Below are 23639 nucleotides of genomic sequence, written 5' to 3'. Positions count from 1 at the left end.
CGTGCCTCCTCCAATCTAGAACACAAATCCCAAACAAGAGAAACTATATGTTCTAAAACAGCCTGGAAACATGGATTCCCATTTTTTATTCCCAGTCCTGCTTTTACCTTAATCTGTGACTACATTTATCTGTTTTCTTATTCAAAATTCTTCTAAAAATGACTTTATTCAGGAAGCTGATCAAGTTTTTTGTTACTTTTCCTCCCTATTAACACTTTAGGATGGTAAATCCTGTTTTGTGGCTTTTGTCCCCCTTACCATATTTTTTAACTGAAGATCAAGGGTACAAGTGAAAGAGAAAAGAAGATTAAAGAGCAAATACAGCCTGAGGAGGTGCGTATAAGAAGGAAACTGAAGCCAATAGGTAACCCAGCATTTTGATTGTTTTGAGCAACTCCACTCTTTTTTTTTTTTTTAAAGCACTAGCTGCCAGAGAGACTATCTGTTTCAGCCAACAAATACCTACGTGTATCACTCCAACCCATCTGGTCTCTGCAGCAGTACAGGCCCTCGAACGCAGGCCCTGAGGTGGGTGTGTCCTCATTTGACCCAACCACAACAGAGGACTACAAAACAATCAAGTGAATTCAGAAAGTTTGAGGAAGAATGGGATGGGGTGAAACAAACAGCTGATAGTGATTATCAGGATGGTTCCCATATTCCCAAATAATAATGTAAACCATTATATCATTCTTTGGTTTGTATATTATTATTATTATACATATAGACCTTCACTGTCTAATAAGGTAGCTATTACATACATGTGACTATTTAAATTTAAATAAATTAAAATGAAATGCAATTTAAAATTCAGAGTTTTTTGGTCACGTTAACTATATTTCAGGTATTCAATAACCACGTGGCTAATGACTACCACATTGGACAACAGAGGTAGGGAAAATTTCCATCATTGCACTGTCTGTTGAACAGAGATGGTATAGACAGATTAAATTGATTAGGGGAAGCAATACCAGTTTCCTCCAATTTTTAGTAAATCACTAGATTTGTCCATACCTCCCCTTCCCAGTTGCTCCTTCCCTTGTGTTCCCATTACACTCTGTTCACACAATCTATTGTAGCCCTTAACCACATTTTGTAACAGTAGATAACATTTATTGGGCATTTGCTACATTCTATGTCTCTAGAACATTTCACAAAGAGGTAAAACCATTCTCAGTCCCAGGTCTGACTCTAAAGTCCCTGCTCTTCATCTCCCAAATTAGATTGTAGGTATAGACTGTGTCTTAATTGTCCTTGATTAGCCATAGTACAGTACCTAGCAGATAGCAGGGGCTTATTAGATGTTTGTTGAACAAATGAATATACAAACTTATATAAATTAAATAACAATTAAAATATTAAAATATTTATATACTTCCCGATTCTCTATTCTGCTTCACTCATCTATTTCTACAATAATACCATTCTCTGTAAATTACTACATAACTTTACAATTTGCTTTAATATCAGGGGGACTAGTTTTCCTACCTATTACTCTCTTAATTTTTAAAGATGTCACTTTGAGTAGTTTGACATATTTATTTTTCCAGATGAATTTTCTAATCATGTTGTCAAGTTTGGGCAGAAAAGCCTATTGCCATTGTGTTTGGGGTCACACTGAATTTATAGATTAATCTGGGAAAAAAATGAGATCTTCTGCATATTGAGTCTTATCCAGGAACAAATTATATTGTTTCATTAATTTAAATTCTTTTTATGTTGCTCAATAGAGTTTTAACATAGATCCTTCGTATTTCTTAATCACTTTATTCCTGGTTATTTTATTTATTTGCTTTTTGTTTTGTTTTGGTTTTTTGTATGTGTTAGTTTTGGCAGCTGGCCATACAGGTGTTATCAGCACCATGCTCTAACCAACTGAGCTAACTGGCCTGCCCTGTTTACTATTTTGAATCAGAACTTTGCTTAAATTTTTATATTCATTACTAAGATTGGTCTCTCATTTCCTTTTATAGTTTTGTCTTAGCATAATACTGATACCAAAACCTGTCTATGTAAATTTCCCTTCTTTCTCTGTGCCATTGGAATATTCATTTTAAAAAGTATTGGAATTATCTGTTTTTGATCATTCGAAAATGTTTACCTGCAGACTCACGTACTCCATGTCCTATGGGGGAGATAGCTCCTTGACAATTTTCTCAGTCTCTTTCTTCATAGGTAAACTTTGTTAATTTATATTATTCTAGAAAATATTCAGGTTTTCAAATTTATTTACATGAACTTTTCATAATTCTATAATTTCCTCCATAATAGTGATCATTTTTCTTTCTTGTTTTCAATTTTATACTGGGACATATATAGATAGATAGATGTAGATATATAGATTTTTTGGGGAGGGGGCAGCTGGCCGGTAACCCTGGACCTTGCTTGGTGTTACCAACACCATGCTCTAACCAACTGAACTAACTGGCAAGCCCTATACTGGGATATTTCAAATTGGTTTTGGGTTGTCTGGACAAGACTTACATGCAAACATTCTGTTAGAGATGACATAAACACGAAAAGAACTTTTAGTTAAGGATTTTTTTTTTTTTTTTTTTGTCTTTTTCGTGACCGGCACTCAGCCAGTGAGTGCACCGGCCATTCCTATATAGGATCCGAACCCGTAGTTAAGGATTTTTTTAACGTACGTTTTTGGAAACAACCAGGAAGAGGAACAAAAGGCACTTCGGTGGGGACTTCAGAGCCTTTAAGCCAGTGGCAGCAGGCCGTATTCAGGACGCTCATTCTCCACTCTGATGCATGGATAAACAACATACCCTGTAGAGACTCTCCTCATCGCAGTTCATACTGAGTTATTTGGGTTAAATAGATTAAGGATTTGCAAATGGTTTGGAATTATAGTAGATCAGTCAGAATCACAGCAATAGCACAGAGACATTATTGGGTCATCTCTCAGAAAAACATAAAATCAGAATGACCAATGATATCCACCGAGAGAAAAACCCTTCATTTCACTTTTTCTATCTTATGGGGTTCAGAAAGTTCTTCCAAAGTAGGCATGGAAAGCAATGCTTCAATCTTGCTACATTAAGTATTCTCCCGCAGGGAACGGTGTAGGACATCAGTGCATAAATAATTGCTGCTTGAAATGGAAAATTAAAATAAAAAAGGGGTGTGAAAAAGTGAAAATTGTCCAAAGTAGTAATCCACCCCCTTACAGCTGTAAATTACTCATCAGTCGTTAATGTCACTGTACTGAACTGGAGCTGAGTCAGACATCACCCCTGGCTGCAGTGAAGCAGAATTTAATCTCTCTCATCTTTTCATTAGAGGGCTTTTACTTTATGCATCAGTACCAGAGGAAAGACCAGTGCTCTGTATAGGAATTCTATCCGACTTGACTCAATTACTTTCAGTAAAGACAAGCAGAGTAATTCCTTCCTTGCCAATTTTCTGACAAAAACAATGTAGAGAGATAAAGGAATAAAAGAAATGTTTACTTTTATATCTGCCTCACATTCTCTGGAATCTAGCGACTCTGATTCATTAATATATGCTTTCATTTATGCAGCATTTAAAGGCAAATTCTTAAAATAGAACAAACCGCATGAAATAAAATTCCTTAAGTTTGAGTAGTAATTATCTAACTTTTACAAAAATCTTTTCTTTAGATCCTGTCAAATATATATAAGCCTAATACATTAATAAATATGCCTTCATTAAGAAATAAAGCCTCTTTTGGATCCCCATACTGGCCAGACACTAAAAAAAAAAAGAAAAGAAAAAGAAATAAAGCCTCATAATTTTCCTGGGAAAAAAAGATACAATGATCCATGCAATTAAATCACATTACATATCTGCCATAAAGAGCTATTTATTGGTAGATATATAATTTAATATAATTAATGAGAAGTTTTGTTACAACTGATTTCTTGAATTTTTATATGTGACTTTTTACTTGGATTCTTTTTGTTTTTGTCTGTTTTTTTGTGGATTTTTTTGGCGGCTGGCCCATGGGTGGATCCAAATCCTTGACTTTGGTATTATAACACTGCACTCTGACCAACTGAGCTAACCAGCTAGCCCTTTGGATTCTTAAAGGTAAGCTAAAAATTTTAAATAGATTTTGTTCAGACTTTCTGTTTTAGTCCATCTTGTGTTGCTATAACAGAATACCTGAAACTAGGTGATTTATAAAGAAAAACAACATTTATTGCTTATAGTTTCTGAGGCTGGGAAGTCGAAAATCCATCTGGTGGTGGCGACAGTGACCCAGGGGTCTCACATTGCAAGATGGTGGAAGCAGAGAGAGCCGACAGAGAGAAAAACAGACTCTCCTCTTCTCCTCAGAACCACGCCCCTGACCACCATTTTTAATCCATTCACTACTGTGTGGTCCTACAATCCAATCACCTCTTCAAGGCTCCACGTTACAATTACCATAATAGGATTTCCCACCCTCTTAACAGTCACAGTGGGGCTAAGTTCCTAATACATAAAACTTGGGGGACACAATTTAAGCTTTAGTGAGTTTTGGGGGGACATAATTCAATCCAGTACACTCTCCCTACTCTCACCCACTCATCTTTTTTGTTGTTTTCACATTCCTCACTTTACTGTTTCCATTTATCTAGACATTATTTATGACAATATCCTGTTGCTCCAATTACCTTCCCTATACTACTATACCTTTTTCAAAATATACTTGTATTTTTTTCTATTTCTCTCCTTTTATTGACTTATTTTAAAGAAATTTGTTTTGCATTGTTTTCCTCCTGCTACCACTGTCTAATCAATCAATGTGTAAATGTAATTAGACTTACTATTTTGCATATATTTTCTCTGGACCACTACACATGAGAAGATTTTAGTATTTTTAAATGAATAACTGGCTGGCCAGTTAGCTCAGTTGGTTAGAGCACAGTGTTACAACGCCAAGGTCAAGGGTTCAGATCCCTGTACCAGCCAGGTGCCAAAAATAAATAAATAAATAAATAAATAAACAAATAATGTAAAAAGGTACCCACCTACAGTCCCTTCTGTGCCATCTGTTTCCTTTGGGATGTAATGTGCAGAAAGATCACTCTGAAGGACTTCATCTGATGTAGCTCTGGCTAAAGCAGCAGCCAAAAAGGAAGGGCAATTACTGAAAGAGAAAAATAAAAGGCTATTATCAGCAAGAATTAGGATGTAATACATTTAACATTATTAGTAATTACTTATTAATTATAACATTGTCTCAAAAACAAAACTGTACCTTTAAACAATATTCAAAAAATATTTACTGAGTGCCTATTATATAGCAGGTACTCTGCTAGGTACTGAGTATATACTAGTGAATAACACAGACATGGCCTCTGACCTCGTGGGGCTTACAGTCCGGTTAGGGAGACAGATGATGAACAAGTAAACAAATAGGATATAACTTAAAAGTAGAATAAGTTTTATAAAGGAAACAAACAGAATATAGTGAGTGAGAATATTAGAGAGGGGTACCTGCTTAGATAGAATGGTTAGGAATGCCATACCTTGAAGAATGAAAAACACTTTCAGTGGGAAGTTAGGAGAGAATATTCCAGGCACAGGGAATAGCATTTGTTCAGACCCTTTCTGACAGCTTGGCATGTTCAAAGAACTGAAAGAAACCAAGATGAGATGAAGCATAGTGGATGATGGGGAAAATGGCAGGGAATAAAGTCAGAGGGACAGGCAAAGGCCAGGTATGTGGGCCTTTTAGATCATGGTAAAGAATTTAGATCTTACTCAAAGTGCAATGAGAATTCATGGAAGATGGTGAGCAAGAGAGTGCCATAGTCAAACATGAATTAAACTATTGACTGCTGTGTCAAAGGAAATTAGAAGAGAGCAAAATGAAAGAGGGAACAATAAAGAGATTGTTATAATCCAAGTGAGAAGAAAAGAAGTGAGTATATTTTGGAGAAAAAAATATAGACTTGCTGACAACTGGAGGTAGAGGTGGAAGAAAGAGAAAAAAGAATTAAGGCTGAGTCCTGGGTTTTGGTCTGAGCAACTAGATGAATGGTAGAATCATCTATCTTAATAGAAAAACAAGGAAAAGTACAGGTTTATGGAGGAAGGAGGGTAAAGTAGAAAACAAGGGTTCATTTTAACACGTTAAGTGAGATACTCTAGTAAAGGTGTCACATGGATAATTAAATATGCTAGTGTGGTGCTCAGAGATGTTAGGAAATTTGGAAGTCATGAATGTATGAATGGTACTTACAAGCTATGGGAATAGAAAAAAATCATGTAGGGAAAAAATGTAAAGAGAGAATTGCTCTGGATCAGTGACTTCTGTGTGCCTCCCAGTTTCCTCTTTTTGTAGGTTGGGTAGTGGTAGGAACGGGGGTAGATAATTTGCTTCTTTAGCTCATATGTTTTCAGATTAAGTGGAACAAGTCAAGAAATTGTCATCAAGAAATGGTACCCAAGGAATCTCACCCGCACTTGGGCTTCATTTAGATCTTGAACCTCAAGCCTAAGCCTGATGCCATAATGGGATGAGACTTTGAGAGACCTTGGAGGAGGAGACGAGTGTATTTAGTATGTGGGAAAGATGTGAATTGTGTGGCCACAAAGACAATGGCAGATTGTTTTTCTTAAAAAGGCCACAGCAATATTTCTAGTCCCATGCTATGGTAGAGCCTTACCATTCTCCATAAAGAGGCGGAGTCTGTTTCCTTTCCTTTAAACATGGGTGAGACTTAGTGACAACTTTGGTGAAAAAAATGTGGAATAAGTGATGCTGTGTGACTTCTGAGATCTGGTCATAAAAGGCCACATGGCTTCTCCCTGGCTTCTTCTGCCTTTCCTACTTTCTTTCCCTCTGGACGCTTCTTCTTGAATCCCAACCACTGTGCTATGAGGAAGCCCAAAATAGCCCATGTGGAGAAACCACATGAACAGACTCATGTGGATATGAATGGAGGCCAAAAGCCATTGTCGACTGCTTGACCTGTAAGTGCACAAGTCTTCATTTGATACCAATCCCTGGCCCGAGTCTTCTAGCTGAGGCCTAAGAACATAGAACAGAGATGTGCTGACCCTGCTTTGCCCAGTCTGAATTCCTAACCCAAAGAAATGATAGGCATAATAAATAGTTGTTTTATGCCACCAAGTTTTGTCATAATCTGTTACACAGCTACAGTAACTGAAAATCCAACATTTAGAAGCTTTGTAGAAGATAAGGAACCAATAAAGACTGAAAAGAAATAGCAACATAAGTAAAAGTAGTACAAAGAGAGAGTATCTGAAGAAAGGAATGGTCAACAGTTTTGATACTACTGAGAGGTGAAACAAGATAAGTGAAAAAAATGAAAATTAAATTTAATAACAGGTAAATCATCACTGATTGGGTGCTAAGACAATTCAATGAACCATCTTTTCAACAAATGGTACTGAGACAATTGGATATTGATATGCAAAAGAATCAAGTTGGACTCCTTCCTTACACCATGTACAAAAATTATCTCAAAATGCATAATAGACCTACACATAAGAGCTGAACTATAATACTCTTAAAAGAAGATATAGGAGTAAATCCTTGTAACTTTGGATTAGGCACTGGTTTTCTTAGACATAGCACCAAAATCATAAGCTAAAAAAAAAAAAAAAGAAAAAGAAAAGTTAAATTGGACTACTTCAAAATTAAAAACTTCTGTGCCACAAATCAAGAAAGTAAAAAGACAACCTACAGTGGTAGAAAATATTTGCAAATCATATACCTAATGAGGGACAAGTATCCAGAATATATAAAGAACACTTATACCTCAATAATAAAAAGACAACCCAAAGAATCTGAGTAGGCATTTTTCCAAAGAAGATATACAAATAGCTAATAAGTACGTGAAAAGATGCTCGATGCTCAACATATGTGACGTAATAAGAAATATATATTTAGTCTCTGCTCACGGTTCCTGACACAGAGCTCCTAAAACTCTTGTGATTTAGTGAGTCATAGGGGTATAGAAGAATCTTTTGTTCTAATATTAGGTCTTTGAACCTCGTTCCTGACACAGAGCTCTTAAATCCCTTGGAATTTCCTGGGTAATAGGCGTGTCTTTTGTTCTAAGGAGGTGACTCTTGGTGGGCTCCTGGATAGCTTCAGTGGGGACTGGTCACAAGGAAGACCAAGCCGTGATTAGAAACTTGGAACTTTCAGCCCGATTCCCATCCTTCGGAGAGGGAGAGAGGCTGGAGATTGACTTAATAATCAATCCTGCCTACAGGATGACACCTCCACGAAAATTGCTAAAAGATGGGATTCGGCGAGCTTCTGGGTTGATAGACATATCTACACACAGGAAGGGTGGCACAGCCCAACATTATGGAGATAGAATCTCCAGTGTTCAGGATCCTTACCCTTTGGGATCTCTTGCTATGTATTTCTTCATCTGGCTGTTCATTTGTATTCTTTATAATATCTTTTAATAAACCAGTAAATGTAAGTGAATGTTTTTCCGACTTTTGTGAGCCCACTATAGCAAATTATTGAACCTGAAGAGAGGGTTGTGGGAACCCCTGATTTATAGCCAATTGGTCAGAAGTTAGGGAGGACCAGACTTGTGACTGGGATCTAAAGCAGGGGAAGTCCTGTGAGACTGAACCCTAAACCTGTGGGGTCTGCTCTAACTCTGGGGAGTTAGTGTCAGAATTGAGTTAAATTGCAGGACAGCTAGTTGATATCCGTGGAGAATTGGTTGGTAGGAAAAAACCCCACACATTTGGTATCAGAATTGTGCGACTGTATAGAAAAAGATGATTTTTTTGTTGTTGTTTTCCTTTTAACATCACTGGTCATTAGGGAAATGCTAATCAAAACCACAATGAGAAACCATTGCACCTGCAACTAGGATAGCTATAATAAAAAAGACAAGGAATAAAAAATGTTGGCAACTATGTGGAGAAATCGGAACTCTTGTATATTGCTAGCGGTAATATAAAATAGTGCCACTGCTTTGGCAGTTTTTAAATTTTAAACATAAAATTACCACATGGCCCAGCAATTCCACTCCTAGGTATAGATCCATGAGAAATAAAAACATACATCCACACAAAAACTTGTACGTGAATGTGCATCCAAGTGTCCATCAACTGATGATGGATAAATAAAAGGCAGCATATTCATATAATGGAATTTTATTTGGCCATAAAAAGAAATGAAGCACTTAACATGTGCTGCAACATGGACGAACATTGAAAACATTATGGTAAGTAACAGAAGCCAATCACAAAGACCACATATTGTAGGATTCCATTTATATGAAAAATCCAGAGTAAGCAAATTTATAGAAACAGAAAGCAGACTAGTGTAGCTTAGAGCTAGGGAGTGGGAGGGAATGGGGTGACTGCTAATGGGTAGTAGGTTTCTCTTTATGATGATGAAGATTTTCTAAACCTTAGATTATGGTGATGGTTGAACAACAGTGAATATATTAGAACCATTGATTTGTATACTTTAAATGGGTAACTTTTATGGTATGTGAATTATATCTCAGTAAAGATGCTAAAAAATAATCACTGGCTTTGTCAAGAACTTGAATAGTGGAGGTGGAAATCAGACTAGAATGGGTTGATTAGTGAGTGGGAGGCAAAGAGGTTTGGCAGAGAGGGGAAACAGAATATGGGCCAATAACTAACAAGGGATATGGGGATAGGGAAAGTTTGTTGCTGTTATTTTAGAATGGTGTAGACTCTGACTGTATATGAAATAAAATGATCCAGTAGAGAAAGATTAATAGATGATGCAGGAGAGAGACCAAAGGAGCAAAGTTCTTGAGGAGGCAAGAAGGGATGAGATCCAATCCACATATGGAAATACTGGCCATGGACAGGATGAGGCACATTTTCTTAGTTGGAAGGAGAAGGAAGAAGAGCTCAGAGGCAAGCAAGCAGGTTTCTAGATTTGTTAGCAGGAAAAGAAGGGTATCCTCTTCTAATGGTTTGATTCGACAAATACTTACGGAGGCTCACTATGTGCTAGGCACTGTTCTAGTGCTCAGGAGATACATGAGTGACAACCATACAAACCCTGACTTCTTAGAGCACACATTCTAGAGGACTTCTCAATGAAGTATGAGGCTAGATCACCTCTCAGTCTTCCGTGTGCATCATAATCACCTGCAAGGCTTATTAAAACGCAGATTGCTAGGCCCAATCCACAGTTTCTGACTCAGGAGTGGAGACTGAGAATTTTCATTTCTGACACATTCTCAGGTGATACTCATGCTACTGGTCTGGAGACCACACTTTGAGAACCATTGGGCTGTATCAACTGAGTGGTGAAGGTAGACAGTATATGGAGGAGGAGGAATAAAGAGAAGGTAAATATGAAATAGTCATATCAGAGAGTAGTAGGATCTTTCCATGAAAGTTCATGGAAAGATTCATATTATATTTCAATTCTATTTTTCCATGAACTTTTTGAAGTACCCTGGTACTAAGAGATTGTTGGAAGCTTGACGTATTTTTTTTTATTTTTTAAAAAGATGACCGGTAAGGGGATCTTAACCCCTGACTTGGTGGTGTCAGCACCACGCTCTGCCAAGTGAGCCACGGGCCAGCCCTTTTACGTATTTTTAAATAAAACTGGTTTTTCTGATGGATGATTTTTTCCATCTATGATTATGTGCTGGCACATGTGTAAGATGGGAGAACTGTCTAGTTACATCAAGATCTGGGGTTTTGCAAGGTAGTACTATAAAGTGAAGGAGAGATGGGAATTGAGTACCTTTTTAAAGATGTGATTACAGTGCTGGACCATAGACTCTAAGTTGGCTAAGAAAGAAAGAACAGATTTCAGTTGTAAATCAATGTGGTCTAAATATAATTAAGGAATTGTAGGTGGGAGTACTTGGGTACAAAATCTAGGGCAGAATGTTGTAGTCTGAGAGCAGGATGCTTGTGTACAAGATTTTGGAGCTGACACAATTTTTGATAACAAGGTCTAGGTGAGACCAAAGAAGTAAATGGTTTAGAAACAGATAAAATGGCAATAGTTCCATCCTATGTCAACAAGGAAAAAAATTAGAAAACTATCATTTATCAGTATTTTTTGAATTACAGATTATGATCGCTTAGTGGGTAATGAAATCAATGTATGAATTGTGACCAGCATTTATTTTTTAGACTGGTCAAGTGCAGTAGTTAGAAAGGGGGAAAGAGTAGAACAAGAAGTTTGATCTGTAACTGACTGCGATCAATCAATTGAGATAACTCACTACCTTCGGACCAGCCTTGTGACCAGCAATTTTTAAAACAGGAAATAGAATTGGGTTCATGAAGTAAGGCTAAGTATTGTTCCAGATATACCATGAAAGTTTGTGGAAAAATAGAATTAAAAGATAATATGAGGCTGGCTGGTTAGTTCAGTTGGTTAGAGCACAGCCTTGTAACACCAAAGTCAAGGGTTCGGTTCTCCCTACCAGCCAGCTGCAAAAAAAAATAATAATAATAATAATATGAATCTTTCCATGAACTTTTTGAAGTACCCTCATCTATGTATATACATGTAGGTAAGTATATACTGAATCCTAATTATAGTGAAAATTTTTTTTCGAAAGCTGCTGCCCTTTAACAATTATGAAATAAATTGATGGAATCTCTTTAAAATCCAATAGCTTTATAAACAGTATTACATTTTCTCCTTTCATGCAATCTAGGTTAATTGTATTATTCTTGATGAGTCAAATTTTCCTTTGCAGACCTAAACTCTTTGTGAGCACTGCTTGTCTTTACCTTTCTGTCATGCTTTACTCTGATTAACTGGACACATTCTAAATATTTTGCCTTTTATACTGTAAGTGGACTTTTAGTATATACTTATGACATTTACTTGGTCCTTTTTGTATGTTTTTAAATTTACATTAAAAAATGATCTGAAAACCTTTACTATAATATCTTGTTCCCCTGAGTTCCAAAAGAAAAAGATATCTTTTGTCTAATTATTAAACTACCATGGATATAGGTTCACAAAAGAGAATATGAAAACTTTAGAGAATAAGGCAAGAACCATTAGTCTCATTAGTGTGTCATCTGCAATGCATTTTTAGTCACAGTTAATATAATTTTTACTTTTTGTCAGACAGAATGAAAATATTTTCAGTGAAGTAGGGAGGAGGATTAGCTGACTAATCGCTAGCTATAAAACATCAAGCTAGACACTTCACCCACATCAGCTATTCCTACATGTCAGAAAGCTATAAAACTTAGCTTGAATAACTTCTTATAGTTTTGACTCTGAATTGAAAGTAATTATTTCTGAAAAATCAGAATTACAAATATATCTGAAAGCATAGTCACATCAGAGAATATTTGATATACCTCAAATAAAAGCTTATCATTAACTCTCATCATTTTAAGAGAATTACCCAGAGTAACTAACATGATAATAATATAGCAAACTGCTTTCTTCCATCATTTCTCTTAAAATGCTTGAAAGATCCTTATACAAAAAGCTTTAAAGTTTGGCAAATGTAATAAGAATAGCAAATATCAGAAGAGGACCAAAAAACTCATGGCAGTTTGGAGAACTAGGCTTACAAATATTATTGTGTTGAGAACATTGCTGAAGTACAGTATGATTAGAAATTTTTTAACTTTTGTATTGTGTATCATTTCGAGGGACTAGATATTTTAAACCCAAATTAATCTTGTTAGGACCCTTAAATATAGTCCAAAAATAATGCTTTGCTTTTCATATATATGAATAGATATTTCAAAGCACTTTCCATTCTTACCTTCAAGCAATTCACATCCTGAGAACAAAAGGAAATGTGTATTTATACATACTTTCATGTTTGTTCTAGGAATCAAAGTACAGATTTTATATTTTCATAGATAAAAATAAAATCCTTGTCTGTTTTATGTCTAAGTCATATATACATTATATACATAAACACCTTTTTTTCCTGGGCATTTAAGGTTTTTTTCTTATTGATTATGCATATTCACAGGTACAAAGCTGACTGTCCCCACCTGTGCCCAAGATGTGATGGTCAGATCAAGATTATCAGCATGCCCATTACCACAAATTGCAATTATCCCCCATGTCATAAACACCTTTGAAACAATGTTGAAAAATCATTAATTACGGGTCTATTTAGTTTTAATCTTTAAGTTTAGTCACATAAGTAAAACATTCCACTTCATTAAAGCTATTTATGTTAATGAATAAATGAATGAATACTTGAATATCTGTGTATACTGACTTTCTCAGTGTAATGTATTGTACAGCAGAAATCCAGGCTCCATTAAAGCTTCAGAAATTGAGCTCGGGGCCGGCCCGTGGCTCACTCGGGAGAGTGCGGTGCTGATAACACCAAGGCCCCGGGTTCGTATCCCATATACGGATGGCTGGTTTGCTCACTGGCTGAGCGTGGTGCTCACAACACCAAACCAAGGGTGAGGATCCCCTTACCGGTCATCTTTAAAAAAAAAAAAAAAGAAAGAAAGAAATTGAGCTCTTTAAACAAAGTAGAGTCTTGCTTAAATCTAACAGTAAGTGTTCTTCAGACACACACAAGAAAACCCACAAAACTTGGATTCATGAATATTCCATTCTTTCCTGCTGTTCACATTGCCTAGTATCTTTATCCTCCAAATATTTATCTGGGTAGGTCAATCTTGCTTTCTCAGTTCTATCTCAAAAATAGCCACATCCCAAAACATGCTTAGTGGGAGATTTTTTTTTTGTCGTTTTTTCGTGACCGGCACTCAGCCAGTGAGTGCACTGGTCAGTCCTATATAGGATCCGAACCCGCGGCGGGAGCGTCGCTGCGCTCCCAGCGCAGCACTCTACCAAGTGCGCCACGGGCTCGGCCCCTTAGTGGGAGATTTTGAATTATAAAAATGTAACTGCATTCTAATGACCTTCAACAGTCCAGTACTTGTCAATGTTTATAGAAATTAGTTTGTTTTAGTATCTGGGGGCAGTATTTAAGAAGGAGACAGTTGTTGAATCACTATGGGAACTACCCAAATCATTATCAGAATTAGCAGATCAGCACAGAGAAGCAAAATTTCAGTTCGGAGCATGTTCATTTCTTATGTTCTAAATGAGTACTGATTTCTCTAAATTTCATTATGGGGCCAAGTCATGGGAGAATTCTTAGCATTTCTTTCATCTGTAATACTTGTAGGAATTAATTATTATAGATGGGTCTTTTTTACCTATAGATATTAAAGACTATTACTTATATATACATAGATATTTTAGACACTCAGAAATCACTTTAACTTGTACTTCAAATACTGATTTCTCCATATTGCTACGAAGATTTTTTTTAAAAGGATGAAGAATAATTACAGATCACTATTGACTTTGGAGCCTGAACATATAAAGTTGCACACTGAGAGATATCTAAAATTTCTGCCAACTTGTCATTTAATTGTTATTTAACTAGCCTGTTGGAGACAGGAGTTTACAGCAGAAATATAAGGAGTTAGAAAGGTGGGTTCTAATCTACCTGCGTAACCTTAGGTTAACTTCTGGGTTTCAGTTTCCACAACCAGAAAATTAAGAAATTGGAATAAAATAACTCTAAACTCTCTTCCAGGTCTAAAATTCTACTTCTATAATTCTATTACAAATAAGGTTTTTAATTTCAAAGATGGGACAAAGGCAGTTTAAAAGTATAAACTAACACAGTTTAGATCCAAACAAATGTTTTCACATAGTCTAGTAGAATGGAAACAAACTATATATATTCTTTCTGTAAGTAACATAGGAATGAATGCTCTGCTTTATGCACTAGGTGTATACTTAAAAGTTGAATGTATATTTATTTTGCTAAATGTAATCACTCTTTGCAGTGAATCCATTAGGAAAGAATCCCTCAGATTTTGTATAGCATTTTTTGAGAGACACATCTATACCATAAACTTCATATAAAATAATATTCTTACTAACTGGTTATGAAGCTTTATATTTTAAATAAGAGTACTATTTCCCACTCTTTTAAAATATTTATTTATAAGAGCTTGTTATTCTATCTCCACTTTATGGGTTGACATCAATCCAATCAATTCATATTTTCCATTAGAGAAAAGGAAAGGAGTCAGATTGGAATTGAATATGAAAGCTGTTTCAGCATTGTATATTGCCATCTTGTTATAAAACAGAAACCGCAATAGGTAAATAGATTACTATAGCATAAAAACATTTAATTTGCATTCATTTTCAAATACCGTGGATGGATAAGTTCTGTTAGATGGACAGGATACTATTTTAGTCAGATCTTTTTCTAAGTTGACTTGCTAGTATCTTCTACATCCATATTAAGACAACATACATTTTAAGACTACAAACTGAATTTTTATTATAAACCAAACCAGGAAGCATTTTCACCACAATGCAAAACCTACACAAATCACTAAAGACATTATTAGATAAATTAGAGGTTTAAAAGTACATCCTTCCTTACACTGGCAATGTGGGCGTCTGCACAGCACCCACAGCTGTGTTTCAGCAGTCTTGGCATAGCATTGTTAAGGTAATAAATTCTTGAAGGTGGGAAGTTTCCATCAATTAACTTTGAGAGATACTCTGGAGCAGCCACATCTCAGCCCACATATTATGATGATGCTATCTACTCAGTATGCCCTTGCTAGGATGACTGCACTTAGATGTAGAATTTCTCATCACACCCCACCCTGCACATTAAATTTTAAAAAGGTGGGGGGGGGCGCAAATTCTACACCTGACCTAGTATTCTTTTCCTTAGTGGACTAAATGGAGTTAAAAATCAGGGCTGAATTTTTTCTTTAAGCTATTTTCTTCCTTTCTATAACAGTCTCTAGGAATGCCACCTGGAGTCAACTGATTGTTAATGCCTACACATCACAGGTTATCTTCATTAGCTTTCCCGAATCTAAACAATGCTACCTACCAAATAACTTGTTCATGCAGTTCTGGGTTTGGGGTTCTCACAACAGAAATCTCATTCCCTACTGCTACTGTCAGCATAATCTCCACAACCATTTGCTCACACTGGCAAGGTTGACATTCAAGTAAAACCAAACAGTATCCTAAGTTTTCTCTGAACAGCAATCTAGATGTTACAGACTTAAAGATCAAATTACCACTAGTGCCACAAGATCACAAAAAGAAGAGAGCTTAGCAATACTACCTTCCTTGTCATCCTTATTCCACGATGGGAAAGAATTAAAAAGCACAACTTTACTGAAACAATTCTTGTCAGCATCACCAGTGTGACCTCCCTGCTGGTAAATCCTATAATCTATCCTCAGGTCCACTTTACTCAAGAGTGTTTGACTACTGATTATTCCTTCTACCTTGACACAACTTTCTTCTGTAGGCTTCTATAACAACACGTTCTGTTATATTATTCACAGGGTTCTGTTTTCTCAGTCTCCTTTGATAGTTTTTCTCTTCTCCCTGCACTTCTGAATCCTCTTACTATGCTGGATGTCTCTTCCTTTTTGCCTAGCTTTTATCAATTTCTTATATATTATAGACATTTCTTATTTATTATCTTTACTGCTTATTTTATGCCTCCACTGCTCCTCCACTAGACTACAGATTGCTTTTGTCGGCTTTGGCCATTGATGCCTAGTGCCTAGATCAGTGCCTGGCACATAACGCTCAATAAATATTTGCTGAACTACTGGTAAACTACAGATTTATATATGTTTAAGCCATTCCCGAACTCCTTAGAATGAATGGTCCTTAAGAGCAGAAAATCAATACAGGTATCCCTCGGTAACCACTGGGGATTGGTTCCAGGATACACACTGGATACCAAAATCCATGGTTGCTCAAGTCCCGCAGTCGGCCCTGCAGAACCCATGGATATGAAAATGTGGCCCTCCCTATACACAGGTGCTGTATCCCTCATATTTCAACCCACAGTTGGTTGAATCTGTGAATGTGGAACCCACGGATACAGGGGCCAGCTATATTTAATGAAAAAAATACACATATAAGTGGACCCATACAGTGGTGTTGTTCAAGGGTCAACTGTATGTTTATGAAAGAGTATGCCATTTAACAATGTTGAGCTCTTACAGGTAGGCCACCAAACTTGGGCTGGTATCAGTAAACAGGTGATAACCATTAGCAAACAGAAATAATGGCTATATTTACACTTTTGTTTTCAACTCAAATAATTGGTTTATGCTGAGGCCTCATTTGTATGACAGTCTTTAGGGTCTATCACTAAAAGATAATGTATTTAAATTTCAAAAGTATGTATGGCTTTTTAACAGGAACACAGCTTCAATCAGTATCTTGAAATGATTGACAACTCTTAAGAAAGCAAAGACATTACTAAAATGATACATAATTATCCTTTGAAACACAACTAGAAATAGAACTCTATATAATGATTCTAGTAAAGTATATTAATATTTCTGGATATTAATTTAGGTCATAAGCTGTGACATATGCGTTCTGAATAATATTGATATAACAAAATTATGTCATATAGTTACAGAAAAAGTAGCTGTAATTTTTTGAGCTCTCATTATTGCCAGCTAATGTGTTAATTTTTTTTTTTTTTTGATGGGGGCTGGCCAGTGCAGGGATCCAAACCCTTGACCTTGGCGCTACAAGGTGGTACTCTAACCAACTGAGCCATCCAGCCAGCCTAATGTAGTGAGTTCTTTATATCCTTTATATCTTTTAATTCTCAAAAATAACACTGAAATAAGGATGTATCTGAAATTCCTAGATGAAGAACCTGAGGATTAGAGAGGTTAATAGCAGAAGCACATTTTAAACCCAGATGTGTAAGTCTTGAAAGCTATGTTGTAAATCTCCAATATTACCACCATTTATCCCAAGAACACGCATGGTAATTATTCAGATTCTGACAGAGAAAACTTAGTTATAAAATAATCTGCTAAAGCTGCATCGTTTATCAACAACATGGTGGTGACAGGAAACATGTTATGTGGATGCTGGGCCCTTGTTTTTCCATGAACATAGCATATGTATTTATTCACTTATTTTAATTAAAAAGTAACACATGCACATTCTTGTTGGAAAAAATCAAACAATGCATTAGTATTTAAAGTAAAAAGTTAAAAGTAACAATTGTCAGTTTGCTATATTCTTCCAGACATTCTTCTACGCATTCATACACAAAGAGAAAAATATAGCTTTGTTTTGGACTTATTGTAGAATAAATGAAATATATTTTGTTATAAAATGTACTTTTCACATAGCAATATGTTTTAGAGAGCTTTCCATGTCAATGAATACACACACACAACTTGTGTTTTAAGCTGCTACATAATTTCTCTATCAATGGACATTTAGATAATTTATAATTTTTTAAAACCATAAACAGTGCTCAGTGAACATTTTTCACTTTCGTGCACACTACACATAATAATCCATTATTGGCTAAATTATTTTTATTTTTGTCAAAATATTGTAATCACCTACTTTAAAAGTCAAATTGTACTAAAAAACTTATAATGAAAGACAAAAAATCCTTCCTCATTTCTTCTCTAAGCTCCAGAGTCTACCAGCCTCAACTTTTCGAGCAATTTTCCTTTTGTTTCCTAGTTTTTAAATAAAATGTTTATACCAATATTTCTTAACTTTACCAATATTAGATCAGATATATTATCTTCCCTCGATGGTAGAAAAGATCTTAGTTCTTTTTGATCTCTTGCTTTATCAATATTAACTCTATCTTTTCACCAAGATAAAGTTTTAGTGATTCTTCTCACATATACAGCTCTCCTCTCCCCAATTCTGCCAGTATTTAGTTAAGTACATTAAAAAATATTATTATAGCTATACAAGTAGTGTGAACTGCTAAACAGTATAGTAAGACCACAGCTCCTTTCTTGTACAACTGCTTTTCTTGGAGTTGATAATTACTTCATTTTTTCATTTGCTTTGTTTCCAACACACTTATCAGTATTTTTTTCCCAAATGCTCCAACATCATTGTGGCATGCCGTTCAATAGTAATATTTTCCATACACTCAAGTAAATCAGTTCCTTTTTTTTTTTTTTTTTTTCCTGGAAAACTCCCTGGTGTAGTCCTCATGCACAAGTGACATCCTGGGACTTCCTTACGGAGCTCTTCTGTGCTGGATCACCTGTTTTCTACACCACATGTTTTCCTTTTTCTTGATTTATTAACTTGGTTTTTAGATTTTGCTAGAGTACATCCTCCTGTTAGTTTACTCTGCTATTTCTCTGCCTTATCTTCCCAGTTCTTTTGGGCCATATGATATCTACACTGTCAGAGTTTATAACATATAAATTCTGTTCTGGAATAGTAAATCCCACATTAATCCTATAGACTCCATGCTCACATCAGGTATTTTGCTATATTTTCTTTATCGCTTGATTAACTGGAGTGTGTACTCTAGTAAATCCTCAAGATGTTAGGGAAATTATATTTTCTGAGTTCTTGCATGTTTAAAAACATTTGTTGCTCTATTACCTGGACAACAGTTTGGCTAGATCAAAAATCTTAGGTCACACTTTCTGTCCTTGAGGACTTTACAGACATTGCTCCACTGTCTTCTGGTACTGAACTTTTCTGAGGAGAATTCTGAATTCAGTCTGAATCATTCTCACCCTCATATCTTTCTTTTTCTCTGGAGTCGTTTTTTAATTTTCACAGTCCAATAACATCACTAGATCATGTCTTGAAATAATTGTTCTATGTAAATTTTTCCTGGCTCACGATGTTCCCTCTCAATCTGCATTTGACTCAAGTCTGCATTTGTTTCAGAAGAGTTTCCTTGAAAAATATCTTTAAATAGTAACATCAGAATTGAAGCTTCAAGACTTGGGGAAGCTTACCAAATGGGAGTGGCCAAGAAAGGCATTCCCAAAGAGAGCTGAACTATTTTAAGAAAAAATAATTGGTAACCCTCAGACAGTACTGCTAGAATTGTAGAGATAACATAGACCTTCAAGAATAGGTGATTTGAGGCCGCCGGTGGCTCACTCAGGAGAGTGCCGTACTGATAACACCAAGGCCACAGGTTCGGATCCTGCATCGGGATGGCCGGTTGGCTCACTGGCTGAGCGTGGTGCTGACAACACCAAGCCAAGGGTTGAGATCCCCTTACCGGTCATCTTTAAAAAAAAATAAAAGAATAGGTGATTTGAAGATTTCTAAAGCTAGAAATTGGAACTAGAAAATCGTAAGAATTCAAAGTGTTTAAACATGATAATTAAATTGAATTAATTTGATTACACTTTAAAGATGATTAAACAGTTATCGAATCCCAGGATTTTAATATCTTTAACTTTAGGTAAACTTTTACTTTTTTTTTTTTTTTTGTGACCGGTAAGGGGATCGCAACCCTTGGCTTGGGTCGCCTGCACCGCGCTCAGCCAGTGAGCAAACCGGCCATCTCTATATAGGATCCGGCCATCTCTATATAGGATCCGGCCATCCCTATATAGGATCCGGCCATCCCTATACAGGATCCGGCCATCCCTATACAGGATCCGGCCATCCCTATACAGGATCCGGCCATCCCTATACAGGATCCGGCCATCCCTATACAGGATCCGAACCCGCGGCAGGAGCGCCACTGCGCTCCCAGCGCCGCACTCTCCCGAGAGAGCCACGGGGTTGGCCCCGTCTTTTACTTTTAAACATGTTTAATTCATCAAGAACCCTTTGTTGGTGTTGCAAATCTTGACTTAGTTTTTTATTTTTATAAATTATTCTCTAAATACAAAAAAAAATTACATCCTCTTGAGTTTTATTCTTCAGGGACAATCATTCTATTTTATCCATGTTCTACATCTAATATTGGCTCTCTATTCCTTTTAAATACTTGGTTAATCTCCATTTCATTTTGCTCATTTTTTCTCAATTTTCCCATGTCCTTTACTATGTTTTTCAGAAGTGTCTATTCTCCTTTTGCACTTCCAATATGCCCTTTATTTCACTGACAACTGTATTTTTTTCTTCCACTTATTTCCAGAGCTCTGTCAGCTCAGGCTTTATCTTCTGCAACAAATCTTTCTTGACCTATGTCTGCTTTGTATTCTAGTTTTATCAAACCATTTTTTTTTTTTATTCAAGGCAATATATTACAACTTTCATCAGCTCTGTTTTTCATTATTCATCAGTTTTCCAATTGCCATTTGTATTTCCATTTTGTTCTTTTCTACTATTTTTATTGTAATCTCTTTTTATAAATTCCCTGATGGTTCCTTTGTAATAATTAGTCATCTGTTCTTCCTAGACAAGTTCTTTGTTTCATGTGAGAAAGGGGTCAGATCTGTGTTTCAGGCTAGGAAGAATTATTCTCCCTAGTTCACAATGAAGTTCCTTAGGACCCAAGGTTCTGTGAAGGAGTTATTTTATTCTTAACTTCTTCCCAGCCCACAAATATTGGCAACTACAAAGCTGCTCATAATACAGGGTCTCTTTCCTCACAGTGGCTTTTTAAAAATATGGTATGTTTCCAGTTCCTCATTCAGCTCTTCCTCTCCTCCTCCTGCTTGGTACCAAACTAGGTATTGAAGAGCTCCTACTGGTAGCCTCTGAGTGGTTCTGAAATTGTTGACTTTTGCTTCTCAGGGCACACCACCTTCTCTGGAGAATATACTCTATTGGTTTTTACTGAGATCTGCAGATATAGGCATCCTATCACCATTTCCTCATACCCGTTTTGCCTTTATTGCATTTGGCAGCCCTTACTCCATTTTGTGATTTGGTGGTACAGATATTTCCTACTCTTATTGAAGATGGTGTTTACATTTTTCTTTCTCCCCCAATTTTTTTTTTCTGGTGATTTCTGAGAGCAGACAATATCATTGTTATTTTACCATTTAAAAACCTGTAATGAGCCTTATGGTTTTTTATTAGGGATTTAATTGCTTTTCAGAGTGATAATTACTCTTATAATACAGAGACACATGTATGAAGTATCTTGATTCTTGACCATAGAAGATACAAATAAAATGATACTTTCTTGACGGAACATTTATTCAATGTGTTGAATAAATACATTCCACTATGAAGCATAATAAATTACTAATGAAGTGGTTCCAGAAGGAAAACTTATATGTGAGGAATCAGTAATTCTAAACTCTGATTCCATGCTATTTAACTTATGCTGTTACCTTGTGTTAGTAATTTAGTCCTCAGCCGCTTCTCTGTAAACCTAAAATCTTTGTTGTTGCCTGTAGTTTGGATGGAATTTAGAGCTCCTGCTTAAATGTAAATTTATAACCGAGTAATATTGAGAATTAATATCAAATCAACCAAAATTTATGAAGTGCTTATAATTACCTTCCATTCTCCTTCCTGCCTTCTAAATTATTCCAATAAGCTTAAGGAAGGCTAAAACCAGGCAAAGTCTGTAGCAGATTTTGATTACTTCTTTCTAGTCTGTACAACATATGTGCAAAACCAACTGCATTCACCAAAATTTAAATAAATCTTTTAAATAAATCACTGAAGAGGAAAAGTTTTGATTTATTTTCCTACTTTATTTTAATCACACATGATTATATAGAAATTCCAACAAAAGGCCTTTCAAACACTTGATTCTTATAAATTGTGATAGAATCTCAAGTATACTCTCAGAGGTAGGAGAAAGAATTTTTGATATTGAAAATAATGACAATGTATGCCATTTTTAAGAACTTCCAAAGCTAACAGAACTTTAGATGAGTTGAGATTAAACAAGCTAACTTTACAGTGATGTATAGAAAGCAAAATAACATGATTATATAAAGAGACCCAGTAGTGTTGCATAGTGGTTCTGTGAAAACTTACATCCATCCAGAAAGTAATATGCAAGTGACTTAACTTTCAGAGGTTATTGCTTACTTTTCTTCTCTTCATGAAGTAAATAAGGAAGAAATTGCTTTTGAGAGTATCAACTGCTTTTTTCCCTTCTCAATATTCCATTACAAAAATTTTCAAATGTACAGAAAAGTTAAAAGAATTTTACAGTGAATATTCATATACCCATCACTTAGATTCTGCCATTAATATTTTGCTATCCATCTATCCTTTGATCAAATCCATCAATGCATCTTATTTTTCATGTATATTAAAGCAACGTACAGATATTAGTATACTTTCCCCTGAATACTTCAATATGCATACAATTGACTAGGATTCAGTATTTGTTTATAGGTTTTAGTAAAACTTACATGTAACAAAATGCACAAATCTTTTATGTACATTCACCAAATTTCGATAAATGCATGTACCTACATAACTGTAATCCCTACTAAGATATAGGACACATCATGATCTCTCCAGAAAGTTCCCTCATACTCCTTTTCAGTCAATCTTCATCCCCAGTCTCCCACTGTTCTCATTTTTTTCCACCAAAGGATTAGTTGTGTCTCTTTCTAAACTTCATATAAATGGACTCATATAGCATGTATTCTTTTATGGAAGTTTCTTTGCACTCAGCAAAATGTTTTTGAGATTCACCAACATGATTGCTTATCAATAGTCCATTCCTTTTTATTTCTGAGTAGTTTTCCATTTTTAACATACTACAGTATTTATTCTCCTGTTGATGGATATGTGGCTGTATCCAGTTTTTGTCTATGATGAAGAAAGCTGCTATAAACATTCCTGTGAGTCATTTTGTAGACCTATGTTTTCATTTCTCTTGGGTAAACACCTAGAAGTGGAATTGCTAGGTCACATAGTAGATGTATGTTTATTTTTATAA

At 35.7% G+C, this 23639-nt stretch overlaps 1 protein-coding gene across 1 annotated transcript in view; it reads right to left on the bottom strand.

Annotated features, from left to right (window-relative positions):
* PPM1E (protein phosphatase, Mg2+/Mn2+ dependent 1E) overlaps window positions 1-23639 on the bottom strand; it is a 181593-nt gene that overhangs the window by 14983 nt on the left and 142971 nt on the right. Inside the window, exon 2 of the mRNA XM_063108989.1 lies at window positions 4989-5107. Coding sequence (XP_062965059.1) covers window positions 4989-5107 — 119 coding nt within the window. The remainder of the gene's footprint in view (window positions 1-4988; window positions 5108-23639) is intronic.

The sequence above is a fragment of the Cynocephalus volans genome, chromosome 10 (assembly GCF_027409185.1).
Source record: "Cynocephalus volans isolate mCynVol1 chromosome 10, mCynVol1.pri, whole genome shotgun sequence".
Taxonomy (NCBI): Eukaryota; Metazoa; Chordata; class Mammalia; order Dermoptera; family Cynocephalidae; genus Cynocephalus; species Cynocephalus volans.
Note: the sequence above shows the minus strand (reverse complement) of the source record. Positions and strands in the feature narration are given on the sequence as shown.